Genomic DNA, 18,665 nt, shown 5'->3' with positions numbered 1-18,665 from the left:
GCCCAGGGCACTCCAGATGCCCAGGACACTCCAGATGCCCAGGACACTCCAGATGCCCAGGGCACTCCAGATGCCCAGGGCACTCCAGATGCCCAGGACAGTCCAGATGCCCAGGACACTCCAGATGCCCAGGACACTCCAGATGCCCAGGACACTCCAGATGCCCAGGACACTCCAGATGCCCAGGACACTCCAGATGCCCAGGGCACTCCAGATGCCCAGGACACTCCAGATGCCCAGGACACTCCAGATGCCCAGGACACTCCAGATGCCCAGGACACTCCAGATGCCCAGGACACTCCAGATGCCCAGGGCACTCCAGATGCCCAGGGCACTCCAGATGCCCAGGGCACTCCAGATGCCCAGGACACTCCAGATGCCCAGGACACTCCAGATGCCCAGGACACTCCAGATGCCCAGGGCACTCCAGATGCCCAGGGCACTCCAGATGCCCAGGACAGTCCAGATGCCCAGGGCACTCCAGATGCCCAGGGCACTCCAGATGCCCAGGGCACTCCAGATGCCCAGGGCACTCCAGATGCCCAGGGCACTCCAGATGCCCAGGGCAGTCTATAGTAGAGGTGATTGATGCCCGGATGAAGACAATGTCATCATGTTCTGTGGCCATTCCCAGCAGTCAGTCAGACATACCGTGAGGACAGAGAGGATGTCCTGGATGGGCAGCTCAGCCCTCAGCCTCTCCTTGAACATCCTGACTGTCTGGTGCTTCAGGTAGTAGTAGGAGGAGATACGACCGTACGTCAGGGCCTCAATGGTGCAATCATCCTGGAGGGAGGGAGGAGGGAAGACAGAGAGGAGAGGAAACAGGGAGGAGATGAAAGGAGACAGGGAGGAAAATAAGAGGAGACAGGGAGGAAGACGGAGAGGAAAGAAGACAAAGAGGAAGAGGGGCGAGAAGACAGGAGGGAAGACATGGTCAACTGTACTGATTCATGTTAAATCTATCAACACAAACCACAATGGTTCCCTCAGTATGTACCGGTGTGCCTTATATCTTCACACTGCCTTACTACGACAGGCACATTAATCAATATGGATACATGTCGTACACACAAACACTCCCCTACCTCTCCTATCTCCATACAGTAGGAACACTCCAGGTCTCGGAGACTCCTCTCCACCAGGTTGGACAGGTACTTGTTGATGGTCTCGTGGCTGATGTCATCCAGGCTGTAGTAACTGGACAACACAACAACCACGGTTAGTTTGGGACCACTTAGAAATGTCCTTGTTTTCCATGAAAACATACATGAAATGACTTGCAAAATGAATAGCAAATATAGTCAAGATGTTGACAAAGTTATAAGTAATGATTTTTAATTTAAATAATAATTGTGTCCTTCAAACGTTGCTTTCATCAAAGAATCCTCCATTTGCAGCAATTACAGCCTTGCAGAGCTTGATGGTCACTTCTTACATACCATACGGTCAAACTGCTCCCACAACAGCTCAATAGGGTTGAGATCCGGTGACTGTGCTGGCCACTCCATTATACAGAATACCAGCTAACTGCTTCTTCCCTAAATAATTCTTGCATAGTTTGGAGCTGTGATTTGGGTCATTGTTCTGTTGTAGGAGGAAATTGGCTCCAATTAAGCGCCGTCCACAGGGTATGGCATGGCGTTGCAAAATGTAGTGATGGCCTTCCTTCTTCAAGATCCCTTTTACCCTGAACAAATCTCCCACTTTACCACCACCAAAGCACCCCCAGACATTCACATTGCCTCCACCATGCTTGACACATGGCGTCAAGCACTCCTCCAGTATCTTCATTTTTTATTTTGAATGTTTTTCTTTGTGATCCGAACTCAAACTTAGATTCGTCTGTCCATAACACTTTATTACAATCTTCCTCTGTCCAGTGTATGTTCATTTGCCCATCTTAATATTTTCTTTTAATTGGCAAGTCTGAGATAAGGCTTTTTCTTTGCAACTCTGCCTAGAAGGCCAACATCCCGGAGTCGCCTCTTCACTGTTGACATTGAGACGGATGTTTTGCGGGTACTATTTAATGAAGCTGCCAGTTGAGGACTTGTGAGGCTTCTGTTTCTCAAACTAGACACTCTAATGTACTTGTCCTCTTGCTCAATTGTGCACCGGGGCCTCCCACTCCTCTTTCTATTCTGGTTAGAGACCGTTTGTGCTGTTCTGTGAAGGGAGTAGTACAGTGTTGCCCGAGATCTTCAGTTTCTTGGCAATTTCTCGCATTGAATAGCCTTCATTTCCCAGAACAAGAATAGACTGACGAGTTTCAGAAGAAAGTTCTTTGTTTCTGGCCACTTTGAGCCTGTAATCGAACCCACAAATGCTGATGCTCCAGATACTCAACTAGTCTAAAGAAGGACAGTTTTCAGCTGTGCTAACATAATTGCAAAATTATTTCCTAAGGATCAATTAGCTTTTAAATTATAAACTTGGATTAGCTAACACAACATTGGAACACAGGAGTGATGGTTGCTGATAATGGGCCTCTGTACGCCTATGTAGATATTCCATAAACAATCTGCAATTTACAAATACAATAGTCATTTACAACACTAACAATGCCGACACGGTATTTCTGATTAATTTGATGTTATTTTAAATGGACCCGTTTTTTTAAAGAAAAGCAAATAAAAAAAGGACATTTCTAAGTGACCCCAAACTTTTGAATGGTAGTGTACATGTAACAGAAACTAGGAAGAGAGATTATATATAACATTTAGGAAACAGACAACAAAAAAGCAGCTGCCACATTTATAAAAGATCCTATTCTATTTAATAGAGGAAATTGAAACTTTATATCAGTTTCATATCTAGTTCCAGACTATTACTCCCAAATCAAGTGACTTCTGATAGGTCCAAAACACCACATGAGCAAGAAAAATCCTTTAAAAGTCCCTAAAAAGGAGTCATCTTTAAGGAAACAGCTGACACGTCATACAATGCTTTTCTAGCTCTCCCTTCTCTCTAATAAACCCTCTGCAGCCGCTGCAAAGTTATGCTAAAACAGATAAATACTATTGGACATGTTTAAGATGTGGCCAGTGGCAGTAATAACTCAGCGGTATCAAAGGAGTCTATGGGGAGTCTGTAATATATGTATGTTTTTACTGCTTATTGATTTACTCATAACCCTGGGCTGACCATAGTAACGACTCCATGCTCCCCACACTAACACAGATACACTTCATCTATACAGATAACGTATATTATCAACATACACACACACACTATATTCTCTAGCTAGAACATAAAAATCAATACACAGAATAAACGGCACACATCGATCAAAAGCCACTGCATCATAAGCATCAATAATACCACAGAATAGGCCTGTTTTCTCTGGGTTTGTTTTAGGGGTAAAACTGAGTTAACAGATAACTATCAAGACTTTAGACAAACTGTAGGTCTAGAGGAACCTTGCCCTTGGGCTATGCCAGCCCACAGCCTGGAACAAACAAAATACCCTCTTATCACAAAATGATTCCCAGGTTTTGGGGCATACAGTATTTGCTGAGCTAAGACAATGCACAGCCAAAATGGCTTCCATGCGTGGATCAGCGGCTCTAATGGGTAAGAGCTACCACATGAGACATGGCCATAAGTGCACACAACTATGTGCTTCATTAACTTCTAATGACAAATGACATTTGAGTGTGTGTGTGTGTGTTTGTTTGGGGGTGGGCGTGTGTGTTTGGTTGTGTGTGTAAGTGTGTTTGGTTGTGTGTGTGTAAAGCTTTAAAGTTAGTGGTATGAAAGATGTGATGGTTATATAGCATTCTGCATTCTGAGGACCTCCTTTTACAGGTCATCTGCAGAAGAGAGGAAATTGAGAAATAATATGAGAATGAAACAGTGGGGGAGAGAGAGATAGACAGAGAGCGAGAGATAGAGGAGAGAATGAGCGTGTGCAAGAGAGATGGAGGATGAATACCAATGGCTCAGTTAACAGGTAGAAGGATGCTTAATGAAGGTAATTTGACAGTTGCCTCCATACTGATGTATAATAATGTATGTAAACATGGAACCACTCACTGAGATAGCCCACTCCTCACATTACACTTGCATAAAACAATCCTCCCATGATTATTATTCACAATCATCTGTTGTTCTGTTGAAAACCAGAGGAGGGGTGGGGTGGGGGGAGAAACACAGAGCCCATTGGAAAATAATGCAGCGTCGAAACGGAAACAGCAGTTGGTGAGCGGCGGCCATACTTAATGTGGGTTTAATGTTAAGTATGGACGTCATTATCATCACTCCACATGTCAACACAGCCCAGCAGCCAATGCGTTTATTGCTGACCACATTTCACAGCTCTGCACTGGGGTGTGAGAGAGTGTGTGTGTGAGAGAGAGTGTTATGGGCTGTCTGATTAAGTCATGTCCATTAGAATCATCAACATTAGACTCCTGATGCTGCACAAACACATTTATGGCGTGTGTGTGTGTGTGTGTGTAGCAGCACTGGATACAAGCCTCTCCAGTCAATCATGTCTCCATGAGTAATGGCCGGTGACAAGGTGACCGTCTCCAGGGATTGCAGAACAGATCAGATGGCCAATTGGCCATGTATAAAATACAGCTGTGACAATGTGCTGTTGGGTGGTACACATATCTACCCCATAAATCACCTGATATTGCCGATACTAAACCAACTCTTGAACCAAAAAAAATAGGACAGGCTGAAAGGATATGTAGAGCTTGAAGTATAACTGAATGGTGCTACATAACACAATATGTGTGTTGTGTGTGTGTCTATGCATGTACAGTTGGAAGTCGGAAGTTTACATACCACTTTAGCCAAATACATTTAAACTCAGTTTCACAATTCCTGACATTTAGCCCTAGTAAAAATTCCCTGTACTAGGTCAGTTGGGATAACCACTTTATTTTAAGAATGTGAAATGTCAGAATTTTATTAGAGATAATTATTTATTTAAGCTTTTATTTATTTCATCACATTCCCAGTGTGTCAGAAGTTTACATACACTATTTGGTAGCATTGCCTTTAAATTGTTTAACTTGGGTCAAACGTTTCAGGTAGCCTTCCACAAGCTTCCCACAATAAGTTGGGTGAATTTTGGCCCATTCCTCCTGACAGAGCTGTTGTAACTGAGTCAGGATTGTAGGCCTCCTTGCTCACCCACACTTTTTCAGTTCTGCCCACACATTTTCTATGGGATTGAGGTCAGGGATTTGTGATGGACACTCCAATACCTTGATTTTTTTGTCCTTAAGCCATTTTGTCACAACTTTGAAAGTATAATTGGGGTCATTGTCCATTTGGAAGGCCCATTTGCGACCAAACTTTAACTTCCTAACTGATGTCTTGAGATGTTGCTTCAATATATCCACATAATTTTTCTTTCTCATGATGCCATCTATTTTGTGAAGTGCACCAGTCCCTCCTGCAGCAAAGAACCCCCACAACATGATGCTGCCAACCGTGCTTCATGGTTGGGATGGTGTTCTTCGGCTTGCAAGCATCCCCCTTTTCCCTCCAAACATAACGATGGTCATTATGGCCAAGCAGTTCAATTTTTGTTCTCCAAAAACTACGATCTTTGTCCGCATGTGCAGTTGCAAACCGTAGTTTGGCTTTTTTATGGTGGTTTTGGAGCAGCCTTCCTTGTTGAGCCGCCTTTCAGGTTATGTCGATATAAGACTCGTTTTACTGTGGATATAGATACCTTTGTACCCGTTTCCTCCAGCATCTTTGCTGTTGTTCTGGGATTGATTTGCACCTTTCGCACCAAAGTATGTTCATCTCTAGGAGACAGAACGTGTCTTCTTCCTGAGCGGTATGACAGCTGCGTGGTCCCATGGTGTTTATACTTGCGTACTATTGTTTGTACAGATGAACGTGGTACCTTCAGGCATTTGGAAATTGCTCCCAAGGATGAACCAGACTTGTGGAGGTCTACAATTTTTTGTTGTTGAGGTTTTGGCTGATTTATTTAGATTTTCCCATGATGTCAAGCAAAGAGGCACTGAGTTTGAAGGTAGGTCTTGAAATACATCCAAAGATACACATCCTATTGACTCAAATTATGTCAATTAGCAGAAGCTTCTAAAGCCATGACATAATTTAGGCATAGTCAACTTAGTGTATGCAAACTTCTGACCCACTGGAATTGTGATACAATGAATTGTAAGTGAAATAATATATCTGTAAACAATTGCACAAAGTAGATGTCCTAACCGACTTGACAAAACTATAGTTTGTTAACAAGAAATTTGTGGAGTGGTTGAAAAACTAGTTTTAATGCCTCCAACCTAAGTGTATGTAAACTTCCGACTTCAACTGTATGTATGTATGTATGGTCTGGGAGGCCTGGGTCAGGACTTAGCGGTAAATGTGGGCTGACAGCCGTGTCAATGCCAGCAGTCTGGAATGTTCTGTAATCCGCGTCCTCAACGCATAGCAGATGTCTCTGCAGGCACAGTGCTTCCTTCTACCCAGCCATCCATTAGAGGAGGATCAGTGTTTGTGTGTGTGAGAGTGTGTGTATGTATGTATTGTATATGTGTGTACATGTGTTGTTGCAGGGAGACAAACAGAGTGCTGTTGTGGCTGTAAATCATCTGTGTAATCACTAACTAAGGTTTGGTGGCTTTAAGCTCTTAGTTATTCAGATAGACCAGAAACACCATGTCTAGAATATCAACTATATTTAGCATCTTAGTGAACTGATAATTGGTATACTTAAAAAGATCCCTCCAGATGAAGTTTGAGTCACAATTACGACTTAATTCCTGTCCTAGTTCCACCCTCAACACCGACGTATGGGTCCTTATAAATATTGATTAATCGGGTGTGCATATTTCCACCTTCCTCCGTGTTCACAGCCCATACTGTCTCTGGCACTCCGCAAAGTGTAAACACACCAAAAAGACAGGATCTGGGTAGCTTTGCTAATCGCTAACTTATGGAGCACAGCACAGCTAGGTAGGTAGGATAAGGTGGAGGACCATCCACTCTCCCCCCACATCTTCTGCATTGGAATTGAATGATCAAAGTTGAATACAGAGATCAGTACTAATATTGGAGTTTTACCGTTGAAGCTAGAGGCTAGCTAACCTAATCGCTGGACCAATAAAGCTAGCTAGCTAGGTAGCTACCGGTAACTATTAGCAACTGTAGATAATTGTTTCCAACGTTGTTTCAAGGATAAGAGTATCTGTAACTATGCTAGCTACCTTTCATCAGTTTTTTGATAACCTCATTATCTGAAGCAAAAATGTTAGCTAGTTCGCTAGCTACTGTACACAAAATCTGGCTAGCTAACTAAACAACAGTTGGAACGACCAAGCTGTCATGTTTACAAGTATGCACACTAGCTGGCTACTAGATTACCAATATAACAGCTGGCCACAAATCTTATTGTTGGGAGCCAAGGAAAGCAAATATTTATTTTATTAGTGATGGAGACAAGCTAGAAGGTAGACCAATACTTTTATAGCAATATAGCTAGCTACTAATACAATAGCCCAATTTATTGCACACTGTTTTGATGAGCAGGTTAGAATAAGGCCATCACTTGGTCAAATTATAAACCATACGACGTACCAAATTGGAGTCCACCTGTGGTAAATTCAATTAATTGGACATGATTTGGAAAGGCACACACCCGTCTATATAAGGCCCCACAGTTGACAGTGCATGTCAGATCAAAAACCAAGCCATGAGGTTGAAGGAATTGGAATTGAAAAGGAATTGTCTGTCTGTAGAGCACCGAGACAGGATTGTGTCAAGGCACAGATCTGAAGATGTCTGCAGCATTGAAGGTCCCCAAGAACACTGTGGCCTCCATCATTCTTAAATGGAAGAAGTTTGAAATCACCAAGACTCTTTCTAGAGCTGGCCTCCTGGCCAAACTAAGCAACCGGGGGAGAAGGGCCTAGGTCAGGGAGGTAACCACACATGACAGCCCGCTTGGAGTTTGGCAAAAGGCACCTAAAGACCCTCAGACCATGACAAACAAGATTCTCTGGTTTGATGAAACCAACATTTAACTATTTGGCCTGAATGTTAAATGTCACATCTGGAGGAAACCTGGCACCATCCCTATGGTGAAGCATGATGGTGGCAGCATTATGCTGTGGGGATGTTTTTCAGCGGTTGGGACTGGGAGACTAGTCAGGATCCATGATGAAAACCTGCTCCAGAGCGCTCAGGACCTCAGACTGGGGTGAAGGTTCACCTTCCAACAGGACAATGACCCTAAGCAGGAGTGGCTTCAGGACAATTCTCTGAATGTCATTGAGTGGCCAAACATCTCTGGAGAGATCTGAAAATAGCAGTGATGCTCCCCATCCAACCGGACAGAGCATGAGAGGATCTGCAGAGAAGAATTGGAGAAACTCACCAAACACAGGTGTGCCAAGCTTGTAGCATCATACCCAAGAAGACTCGAGGCTGTAATCGCTGTCAAAGGTGCCTCAACAAAGTACTGAGTAAAGGGTCAGAATACTTATGTAAATGTGATTATTTTTTAATACATTTGAAAAAAACAATTTAATACATGTTAGAATAAGTCTGCAACGTAACAAAATGTGGAAAAAGTGAAGGGGTCTGAATACTTTCTGAATGCACTCTATACACATTTTAAATACATTCCGTATATACAGTGAAGTCAGAAGTTTACATACACCTTAGCCAAATACATTTAAACTCAGTTATTCACAATTCCTGACATTTAATCCTAGTAAAAAAAATCCCTATCTTAAGTCAGTTAGGATCACCACTTTATTTTAAGAACGTGAAATGTCAGAATAATAGTAGAGAATTATTTATTTCAGCTTTAATTTCTTTCACCCATATTGCACGTGATGTTTCACACTTGATTAATGCAACGCTTCTCAAATGTGTGCACATTTTAAAAGCCATTATGTTTTTTATTTGGCTGACAGAATCAAAATGCTGTCTACTCGTATTAAGGTAGGGGAGACAGGGGCTAAGTAACTCAAATTTACTCAGAAAGATTTACTTTACTTTTTTAATTTGCCACTCAGAAAGATGTTATTCAATGTAATAATTCTTGGTTAGTGTCTTCTATATACATACTGTTTATATAACTCCATGAAATATATTTTGTTTTCTTGAAAACTTTTTTTTGAGGCCTAAAGTTTATAATTTCCGCCTCTCCTTTTTTATAATTTCCGCCTCTCCTTTTTTATAATTTCCGCCTCTCCTTTTTTATAATTTCCGCCTCTCCTTTTTTATAATTTCCGCCTCTCCTTTTTTATAATTTCCGCCTCTCCTTTTTTATAATTTCCGCCACTCCTTTTTTATAATTTCCGCCACTCCTTTTTTATAATTGACCTGTGGAACAGTCCCAATATATCTAATCATACCTCATTTCTATCAATAAGAATAGGTCTTTGATTGGTATAGTTGATGACAATAATTAGTTGTATATTCTCACAAAACTCAGATTAGTAATGGGAGTTAGTTGTAACAGGGTTAGATGTAACACAGTGTACCTAAAGTTCTATGGTATTTTATATGGTATTTAGACATTCACAATGATATAACATTTCACTTGTTTACATCAAGTATTCCAGTACAAAAAAAGATAATATCTTAATAAAAAAAAATCTAATTCAGTCTTTTGAACGCTAAAAGTATTTTATATATATTATATACCGCCTACGGGGTTAATTGTAACATGTCACCTCAGCCACTTTTGGTTTAAATTGTAAACGATTGGAATGTCCCAGAAACGTAGCCATACGTTACTCCTTCCGTGGCCTCCAACTGCTCTTAAACGCTAGTAAAACTAAATGCATGCTTTTCAACCGTTCGCTGCCTGCACCCGCATGCCCGACTAGCATCACCACCCTGGATGGTTCCGACCTAGAATATGTGGACATCTATAAGTACCTAGGTGTCTGGCTAGACTGTAAACTCTCCTTCCAGACTCATATCAAACATCTCCAATCCAAAATCAAATCTATTGTCTGCTTTCTATTTTGCAACAAAGCCTTCTTCACTCACACCGCCAAACTTACCCAAGTAAAACTGACTATCCTACCGATCCTTCAACAAAATATCCGATCTACAAAATAGCTTCCAATACTCTACTTAGCAAACTAGATGCAGTTTATCACAGTGCCATACATTTGGTTACTAAAGCACCTCATACCACCCACCACTGTGACCTGTATGCCCTAGTCGGCTGGCCCTCGCTACATATTCATCGCCAGACCCACTGGCTCCAGGTCATCTACAAGTCCATGCTAGGTAAAGCTCCGCCTTATCTCAGTTCACTGGTCACGATGGCAACACCCACCCGTAGCGCGCGCTCCAGCAGGTGTATCTCACTGATCATCCCTAAAGCCAACACCTCATTTGGCCGCCTTTCCTTCCAGTCCTCTGCTGCCTGTGACTGGAACGAATTGCAAAAATCGCTGAAGTTGGAGACTTTTATTTGCCTCACCAACTTTAAACATCTGCTATCTGAGCAGCTAACCGATTGCTCTCTGCAGCTGTACATAGTCCATCTGTAAATAGCCCACCCAATTTACCTACCTCATCCCCATACTGTTTTTATTTATTTACTTTTCTGCTCTTTTGCACACCAGTATCTCTACTTGCACATGATCATCTGATCATTTATCACTCCAGTGTTAATCTGCTAAATTATAATTATTCGCCTACCTCCTCATGCCTTTTGCAAACAATGTATATAGACTCTTTTTTTCCCTACAGTGTTATTGACTTGTTTATTGTTTACTCCATGTGTAACTCTGTGTTGTTGTCTGTTCACACTGCTATGCTTTATCTTGGCCAGGTCGCAGTTGTAAATGAGAACTTGTTCTCAACTTGCCTACCTGGTTAAATAAAGGTGAAATAAAAATAAGTCACAGTGTGCATCAGTAGCTGTGACATGCATGTTGTTGGTGTAAAAATATTATACATCTAACTAAAACAGTCTTTTAATAATAAGCAAAAGGCAAAAAGTGTTACATTTAGCCCTGGTCTCCCCTAATTTAGGGAATTCTTGCAGATAAATATGGCGCCGGAGAGCCATTATCTTTACGCTGTACCACTCAGAAGGGGATATGTGGTGTAGATGTGTCCCACACTATCTACAAAGGTGGTTTGTGTAGTGTAGTGTAAAAAGGCCCTTGTGATTAGTTTACTGATTTTTTTGGTAAGGGAGTGAGTGGCAAGATTTTCTCTCTCTCTCTGTTTCAGAGCTGAGGGCTGTGTTACTGGATTCAAACCAGTCTGGTAAGAAATTTGTGGGGAACACCATTCTGGGAAAAGAGGCCTTGGATGCCCCCAGAAGCACTGCCCCATGTGAGAAGGGAGAGGGAGATGTCTGCAGGAGGAAGGTCACTCTGGTGGACAGTCCAGGCTGGTGGAAGGAATTTTATTTGTCTGATACGGCTGCACTTGTTAAAGATGGACTGCAGCACAGTGTGTCTCTATGCCCCCCCGGACCCCATGCCTTCCTCCTTGCTGTTGAGGTGAACTTGCTATTCACTGATGCCTAAGATTAGTGGAGGATCTAGTCCAGCTCTTTGGCGAGAGAGTCTGGACATACACCATCATACTGATCACATGGAAGGACTGTCTGGGGGAGACAACCATTGAGCAGTTCATTGAAGGTGAAGGAGGCCCTCCAACGGCTTATAGAAAAATGTGGGAGGAGATATCATGTTCTCAGCAATGAGGACAGGGGTGATGGCACTCAGATCACAGTTACTGCACAAGATAGACATGTTGGTGGCAGGAAATAGTAGCAGCCATTTTGAATTTGAGACCTCGCAATTTTAGAAAGTGGAGAAGGACAGAAGGGAAACTAGTGTAAAAAAAAAAGGCACATCCTCTCCCCAATACAACTAACTAAAAAATGATTATTACGACCATGAATAACAATAACTATAGCAGCCCTGTGTTTATAAATGTGGATATCGACTTTACCTTTTCAGCATGGCTTTGTGGCACAGTCAATGCCACGCAGGGCTAACGGGCCAGAAGGTTGAGGGTTCGCCAACCACCACGGACGAGCTGACTCTCCCTGTCTGTCTTATTACACTACAATCAGAGCTGGAAATCAGATTTTCTACATTTTGATGCCATATTTATATCAAATTATGCCACAAATTTTCCACCAATAGGTTTCTGTACAAATGCACCACACACAACCAACGCATAACTGCATACCGATTACAGACTTCGAGCGCTTATTTATTTCACCTTTATTTAACCAGGTAGGCAAGTTGAGAACAAGTTCTCATTTACAATTGCGACCTGGCCAAGATAAAGCAAAGCAGTTCGACACAAACAACGACACAGTTACACATGGAGTAAAACAAACATACAGTCAATAATACAGTATAAACAAGTCTATATACGATGTGAGCAAATGAGGTTAAAGGCAAAAAAAAAGTCCATGTGGCAAAGTGGCAAAGTAAATACAAAATAGCAAGTAAAACACTGGAATGGTAGATTTGCAGTGGAAGAATGTGCAAGTAGAAATACAAATAATGGGGTGCAAAGGAGCAAAATAAATAAATAAATTAAATACAGTAGGGAAAGAGGTAGTTGTTTGGGCTAAATTATAGGTGGGCTATGTACAGGTAGAGTAATCTTTGAGCTGCTCTGACAGTTGGTGCTTAAAGTGCTAATCGTCAATGGTTTGCATTTTCAACACCATAATCAAGTAGAGTATGTCAATTTCGACAAACAGAAATTACATCCCTCCCTACTCAGTATCGAAGGCTCCGAATGTCATTACACTTTTTGGTGTTTTCTAAGAAATGTCTCTTTACATGAATACAATGACCGTTGTGCAGTTTGGATGCTGGAAGTATATTAGTGGAGTGGATGAACGTGGGTTGGTAGCCTACAAGAGACCTCTGAAGTGGCATAATAAGATTAAAACATTGTGACTAGTTTTGTTTATGCCACATATAAAAATGAAATTGATTTTAGAAGTTCAATTACATACAGTACCAGTAAAAAGTTGGGACACATACTCATTCAAGTGTTTTTCTTAATTTTTTAGAATAATAGTGAATATATCAAAACTATGAAGAAACACATATGGAATCATGTAGTAAACAAAAAAGTATTCAACTAAACCACCAAAATATATTTTAGATTCTTCAAAGTAGCCAACCTTTGCCTTGATGACAGCTTTGCAAACTCTTGGCATTCAAACTCTTGGCATTCAACCAGCTTCATGAGGTAGTCACCTGGAATGCATTTCAATTAACAGGTGTGCCTTGTTAAAAGTTAATTTGTGGAATTTCTTTCCTTCTTAATGTGTTCAAACCAATCAGTTGTGTTGTGACAAGGTAGGGGTGATATACAAAAGACCAAGTCCATAATATGTCAAGAACAGCTAAAATAAGCATAGAGAAATGACAGTCCATCACTTTATGACATGGTCAGTCAATTCAAGTAACAGACCCATCTCAACAACTGTTTGGAGGAGACTGCGTGAATCAGGCCTTCATGGTCGAATTGCTGCAAAGAAACCACTACTAAAGGACACCAAGAAGAAGAGACTTGATTGGACCAAGAAACACGAGCAATGGACATTAGACCAGTGGAAGTCAGTTCTTTGGTCCGATGAGTCCAAATTTGAGATTTTTGGTTCGAACCACCGTGTCTTTGTGAGACGCCTAGTGGGTGACCGGATGATCTCTGCATATGTAGTTCCCACCGTGAACCATGGGGAAGGTGTGATGGTGCTTTGCTGGTGACACTGGTTTATTTAGAAATCAAGGCACACTTAACCAGCATGGCTACCACCGCATTCTGCAGCGATACACCATTCCATCTGGTTTGTGCTTAGTAGGACTATCATTTGTTTTTCAACAGGACAATGACCCAACACTTCCAGGCTGTGTAAGGGCTACTTGACCAAGGATAGTGATGGAGTGCTGCATCAGATGACCTGGCCTCCACAATCACCCAACCTCAACCCAATTGAGATGGTTTGGGATGAGATGGACTGCAAAGTGAAGGAAAAGCAGACCACAAGTGCTCAGCATGTGGTAACTTCTTCAAGATTGCTGGAAAAGCATTCCAGGTGACTACCTCATGAAGCTGGTTGAGAAAATGCCATGGGTGTGCAAAGCTGTCATCAAGGCAAATTGTCGTTTTGTTTAAAAAATGTTGGTTACTACATGTTTCCATATGTGTTATTTCATAGTTTTGATACCTTCACTATTATTCTACAATGTCCAAACTTTTGACTGGTACTGCATATTTTGGCTACATTGAAACGTTAGGTTCTTGGTGAGGAAATAGCTGCTTGGTGTTACGTGGGCTTGGTGGGCCTGCTGGGACCATAGACTTATGTAGTCACACTATATAAGATGACTTAGGCGAATGATGATTGGCAACACACAGCGCATCAGAATGAGAAATAGACTACAGCCAGATTGGCCTACTACTGTGCATTTCTAACTACTGTGCATTTCTAACTACTGTGGATTTCTAACTACTGTGCATTTCTAGAGTGTCGAGAGTAGACCCACAACTGATCCAAATGGAATGAAACATTCAAATAACAGGGCTTTCATTATTTAAATTACATTTTCACTGCAGTTTACCCCTAGAGTAGAATCGTACTCAATTGCACTACTTTGAAAACAATAATGCAGTTTTTCATTGGATTGTGGCGTTTTAGGCTAGTCTGGGCAGGATACTTGCATTGTCCCTAAAATATCAACAGGGGAGCTTTTTGAGCTGTGTGTCGTCACACTATTATTCTAAGCACATTTATTTCTCACTGCTACACAGACGATAAACAACTTTGCATTTCTCTCACCAGGGGATTTTAGCTCCACGGATAAATTATTAGACTGTATTAGTGACTTAAATACTTGGATGGCTCACAACTCCCTCCAGCTAAATCAAGACAAGACGGAGGTACCTATTGTTGGAGACAAAGAACAGAGAGAGAATCTAGTTGCACATTTTAATTTACGGGCAACACAGATAAAACACCAGGTAAAAAAACCTAGCTGTTATTTTAGATTCTAAACTAAATTTCAAATCACACATTAGGAATGTGAAGAAAAGTTTCCTTAGTTAAAAAATAAAAAAAATAAAGTGTGGCAGTTTCTCTCTCAGGCTGATACAGAGAGACTCATCTATGCTTTTATTACGAGCAGACTAGACTTTGTAATGTTCTCCTGTATGATCTACCCAAGAAAGCCATTGGTCAACTGCAAAACATACAGAATGCTGCAGCACGGGTACTGACCAAGACCAGATGGAGCACACATTAGACCGGTTTTAAGGTCTCTGCACTGGCTGCCTGTGAGTTACAGAATACATTTTAAGATTATACCATTGGTTTTTAAATAAATCCAAGATCGTGCACCCCATACATGTCAGACATTCTTTTAAGTTATGTACCCTGTAGGTTCCTCAGGTCTTCCGGCACTGGCCTTTTAACTATCCTAGGACCAAGCCTAGGACAAATAGGCATGGACAGGAAGCTTTAGTTATGTCCTCAGCCTCTGGAACAGCCTGCCAGAGAACGTGACGCGGTTTGAAACTGTGGAAAACCAGTCGGAGGGTTTGTGCACAGGCTAGAATGGAAGGCAGCCAGTACGCGGGAGAGAAAATATCTGTAGAGTTCAAAAAGTATTCACACTCAAAACCATGAAAAGGAATAACCCAAGGAGGCCGAGATGCAAACATAGTAGAATTAATTTAATCCACCCTCAAAAATATACAAAAAGTGAAAGTGCTAATGAAAATAAAAAAGGAACAGAGCATATGTGTCGGCCTCATGCCTTCATCAGTGCCGTGCAAACAAATTAAGAAGACACGTACTGAAGGCACCTGCTGTGTGTAACAGGCATAACAGGTGCACGCAGATCGTTAATTAGAGACGGGTGAATAGGGAGTCAATTAATATTAACAATGAATATAGAGAAGAATATAAAAAATGGACAATTCATATGTCACATATGATTGGAAAGAGAATATATCTGAAGCAATATAAATGAAATACTTGAGTAGGGCCGAAACTGTGGAAATATTTAAAATAGATCTTAAAACATCTTTTGAGCTTTGCTTTTCCTCAGGCGTTTTCCCCTGTAAAGCACATTGCATGTCTGAAATGTGCTGTATGAATAAAGCTGGATTTGCTTTGATTTGATGCACGTGGCCTCAGGCTATCAGTAGGTTTCCCTGCTAGAGAGGTTATAAGGACTGAATCCTAATGAGTGCTCTGGGTATAAGTGATACTCTGGTACTGCGTGCGTGCGTAGCCCTGGTGTGTGATATCACATAGTGAGAGTTCAAAAGATGACCCTGTGTTCTAAAGATGACCCTGTGGTTTCCATGGTGCTGCCATGAACACCAGCTATTTTTTGTCTCCCCAGCATTCATTGGTAATTAATTACTCAGCTGAATTAATTAATAGTTATAATGTACTCACACTGACAAAAAAAAGATTGACATTTCTTGGAAAGACATGTAACCTTTACCTGCTTCTACCATTAGAGGAAAAAATAGATAGTGATTTCTTATTCCGAGGTTATTGAGAGAGAACTGGTCATTAGTCGCCATATCAGAATGTTGCCACTCAATAAGCTTCTAAAATTACTGAAACTTCACAACCAGAATTTCTGAAAAACCTGGGAACAGAGACCTAGTTGGGGTTAATTGTTTCGTGATGAATTGTTATAAAAAGTCAAAAACAATCAAAAACCTACCTGGGGTTCATGACCAGCCTGCGGAAGAAGTACGTCCAGGTGATATAGTCCATAGCATCCTGTTTAGAGGTGATGGTCCCTGCAGCGATCTCAGCATTCAGATGGTCTGACAGGACACCCAGGAGACTGAGGAAGAGGTGGTAGTGAAGGAGAGATGACTTTCCTCCCTTACAATGTTAAATGCACAGAAGTTAAAAGCTGTAGCAATGGGATTCACTATGTAGGGTCACCACAAAGCCAAGGGATAGCCTCTCACCTGGACTCAACAGGGAAGGGTTCGTAGAGGAACTTCTTGTAGAAGTCTTTCTTGATGTCGTGGACCAGGATCACAGCTTTGCCCTGGTCGTCATACTGAGGGCGGCCTGCACGGCCCATCATCTGCAGCACGTCTGGAGGGACCACAACACAACTACAGTAACCACAGTCCAAATGGAACAGCTACAGGCCTAGGAGAGCTGAACCACTTTCTACAGAACAACTACAGGAGAAATAAACCAGACCTACAGAACAACTACAACCTACTGTAACTACAGGAGAGATAAACCACACCTACAGAACAACTACAACCTACTGTAACTACAGGAGAGATAAACCACACCTACAGAACAACAACCTACTGTAACTACAGGAGAGATAAACCACACCTACAACCTAATGTAACTACATGAGAGAAAAACCACACCTACAGAACAACTACAGGAGAGATAAACCACACCTACAGAACAACTACAACCTACTGTAACTACAGGAGAGATAAACCACACCTACAGAACAACTACAACCTACTGTAACTACAGGAGAGTTAAACCACACCTACAGAACAACTACAACCTACTGTAACTACAGGAGAGATAAACCACACCTACAGAACAACAACCTACTGTAACTACAGGAGAGATAAACCACACCTACAACCTAATGTAACTACATGAGAGAAAAACCACACCTACAGAACAACTACAGGAGAGATAAACCACACCTACAGAACAACTACAACCTACTGTAACTACAGGAGAGATAAACCACACCTACAGAACAATAACCTACTGTAACTACAGGAGAGATAAACCACACCTACAACCTAATGTAACTACATGAGAGAAAAACCACACCTACAGAACAACTACAACCTACTGTAAATACAGGAGAGATAAACCACACCTACAACCTAATGTAACTACAGGAGAGACAAACCACACCTACAGAACTACAACCTACTGTAACTACAGGAGAGACAAACCACACCTACATATTCAGATGAAAACACATGGATGTACTGGACTTTCTAACTCACTACCAAACAGGGAGTATTTGACATGACAGGAAACTAGAAGTAGACTTAATTCAATCCAGAAACAGTGATGGAAACAACTGGACATGAGCCTGTACCTGTGATGGGGTAGTCCACGTAGCGTCTGGTCTTCCCATCGTAGTACTCAGTACCTTTGACAATGACCAGATGGGCAGGGAAGTTGACTCCCCAGGCCAGAGTACTGGTGGCTATCAGTATCTGGAGACAGAGAGAGATTAGTGTCATACCTGTCATGGATTTAACAAAGCAAAGCAGAAACACCTTCAGTGTCGTATCTGCAACATTGTTGTATATAACTGCACCTATTCAATACGTATATACCTGCAGCTATTCAATACGTATATACCTGCACCTATTCAATACGTATATACCTGAACCTATTCCATACGTATATACCTGAACCTATTAAATACATATATACCTGAACCTATTAAATACATATATACCTGCAGCTATTCAATACGTATATACCTGAACCTATTCAATACGTATATACCTGAACCTATTAAATACGTATATACCTGCACCTATTCAATACGTATATACCTGAACCTATTAAATACGTATATACCTGAACCTATTAAATACGTATATACCTGCACCTATTCAATACGTATATACCTGCACCTATTCAATACGTATATACC

The 18,665-nt window shown here is 41.5% G+C and overlaps 1 protein-coding gene across 1 annotated transcript in view; it reads right to left on the bottom strand.

The window, feature by feature from the left end:
- LOC135522059 (activating signal cointegrator 1 complex subunit 3-like) overlaps positions 1 to 18,665 on the bottom strand; it is a 162,227-nt gene that overhangs the window by 9,104 nt on the left and 134,458 nt on the right. Inside the window, 5 exon segments of the mRNA XM_064947975.1 lie at positions 652 to 786; positions 1,089 to 1,200; positions 16,707 to 16,832; positions 16,963 to 17,095; positions 18,096 to 18,216. Coding sequence (XP_064804047.1) covers positions 652 to 786; positions 1,089 to 1,200; positions 16,707 to 16,832; positions 16,963 to 17,095; positions 18,096 to 18,216 — 627 coding nt within the window.

This window comes from Oncorhynchus masou, chromosome 30 (genome assembly GCF_036934945.1).
Source record: "Oncorhynchus masou masou isolate Uvic2021 chromosome 30, UVic_Omas_1.1, whole genome shotgun sequence".
Taxonomy (NCBI): Eukaryota; Metazoa; Chordata; class Actinopteri; order Salmoniformes; family Salmonidae; genus Oncorhynchus; species Oncorhynchus masou.
The sequence above is the reverse complement of the archived record's forward strand: the minus strand, read 5'-3'. Positions and strand labels throughout refer to the sequence as shown.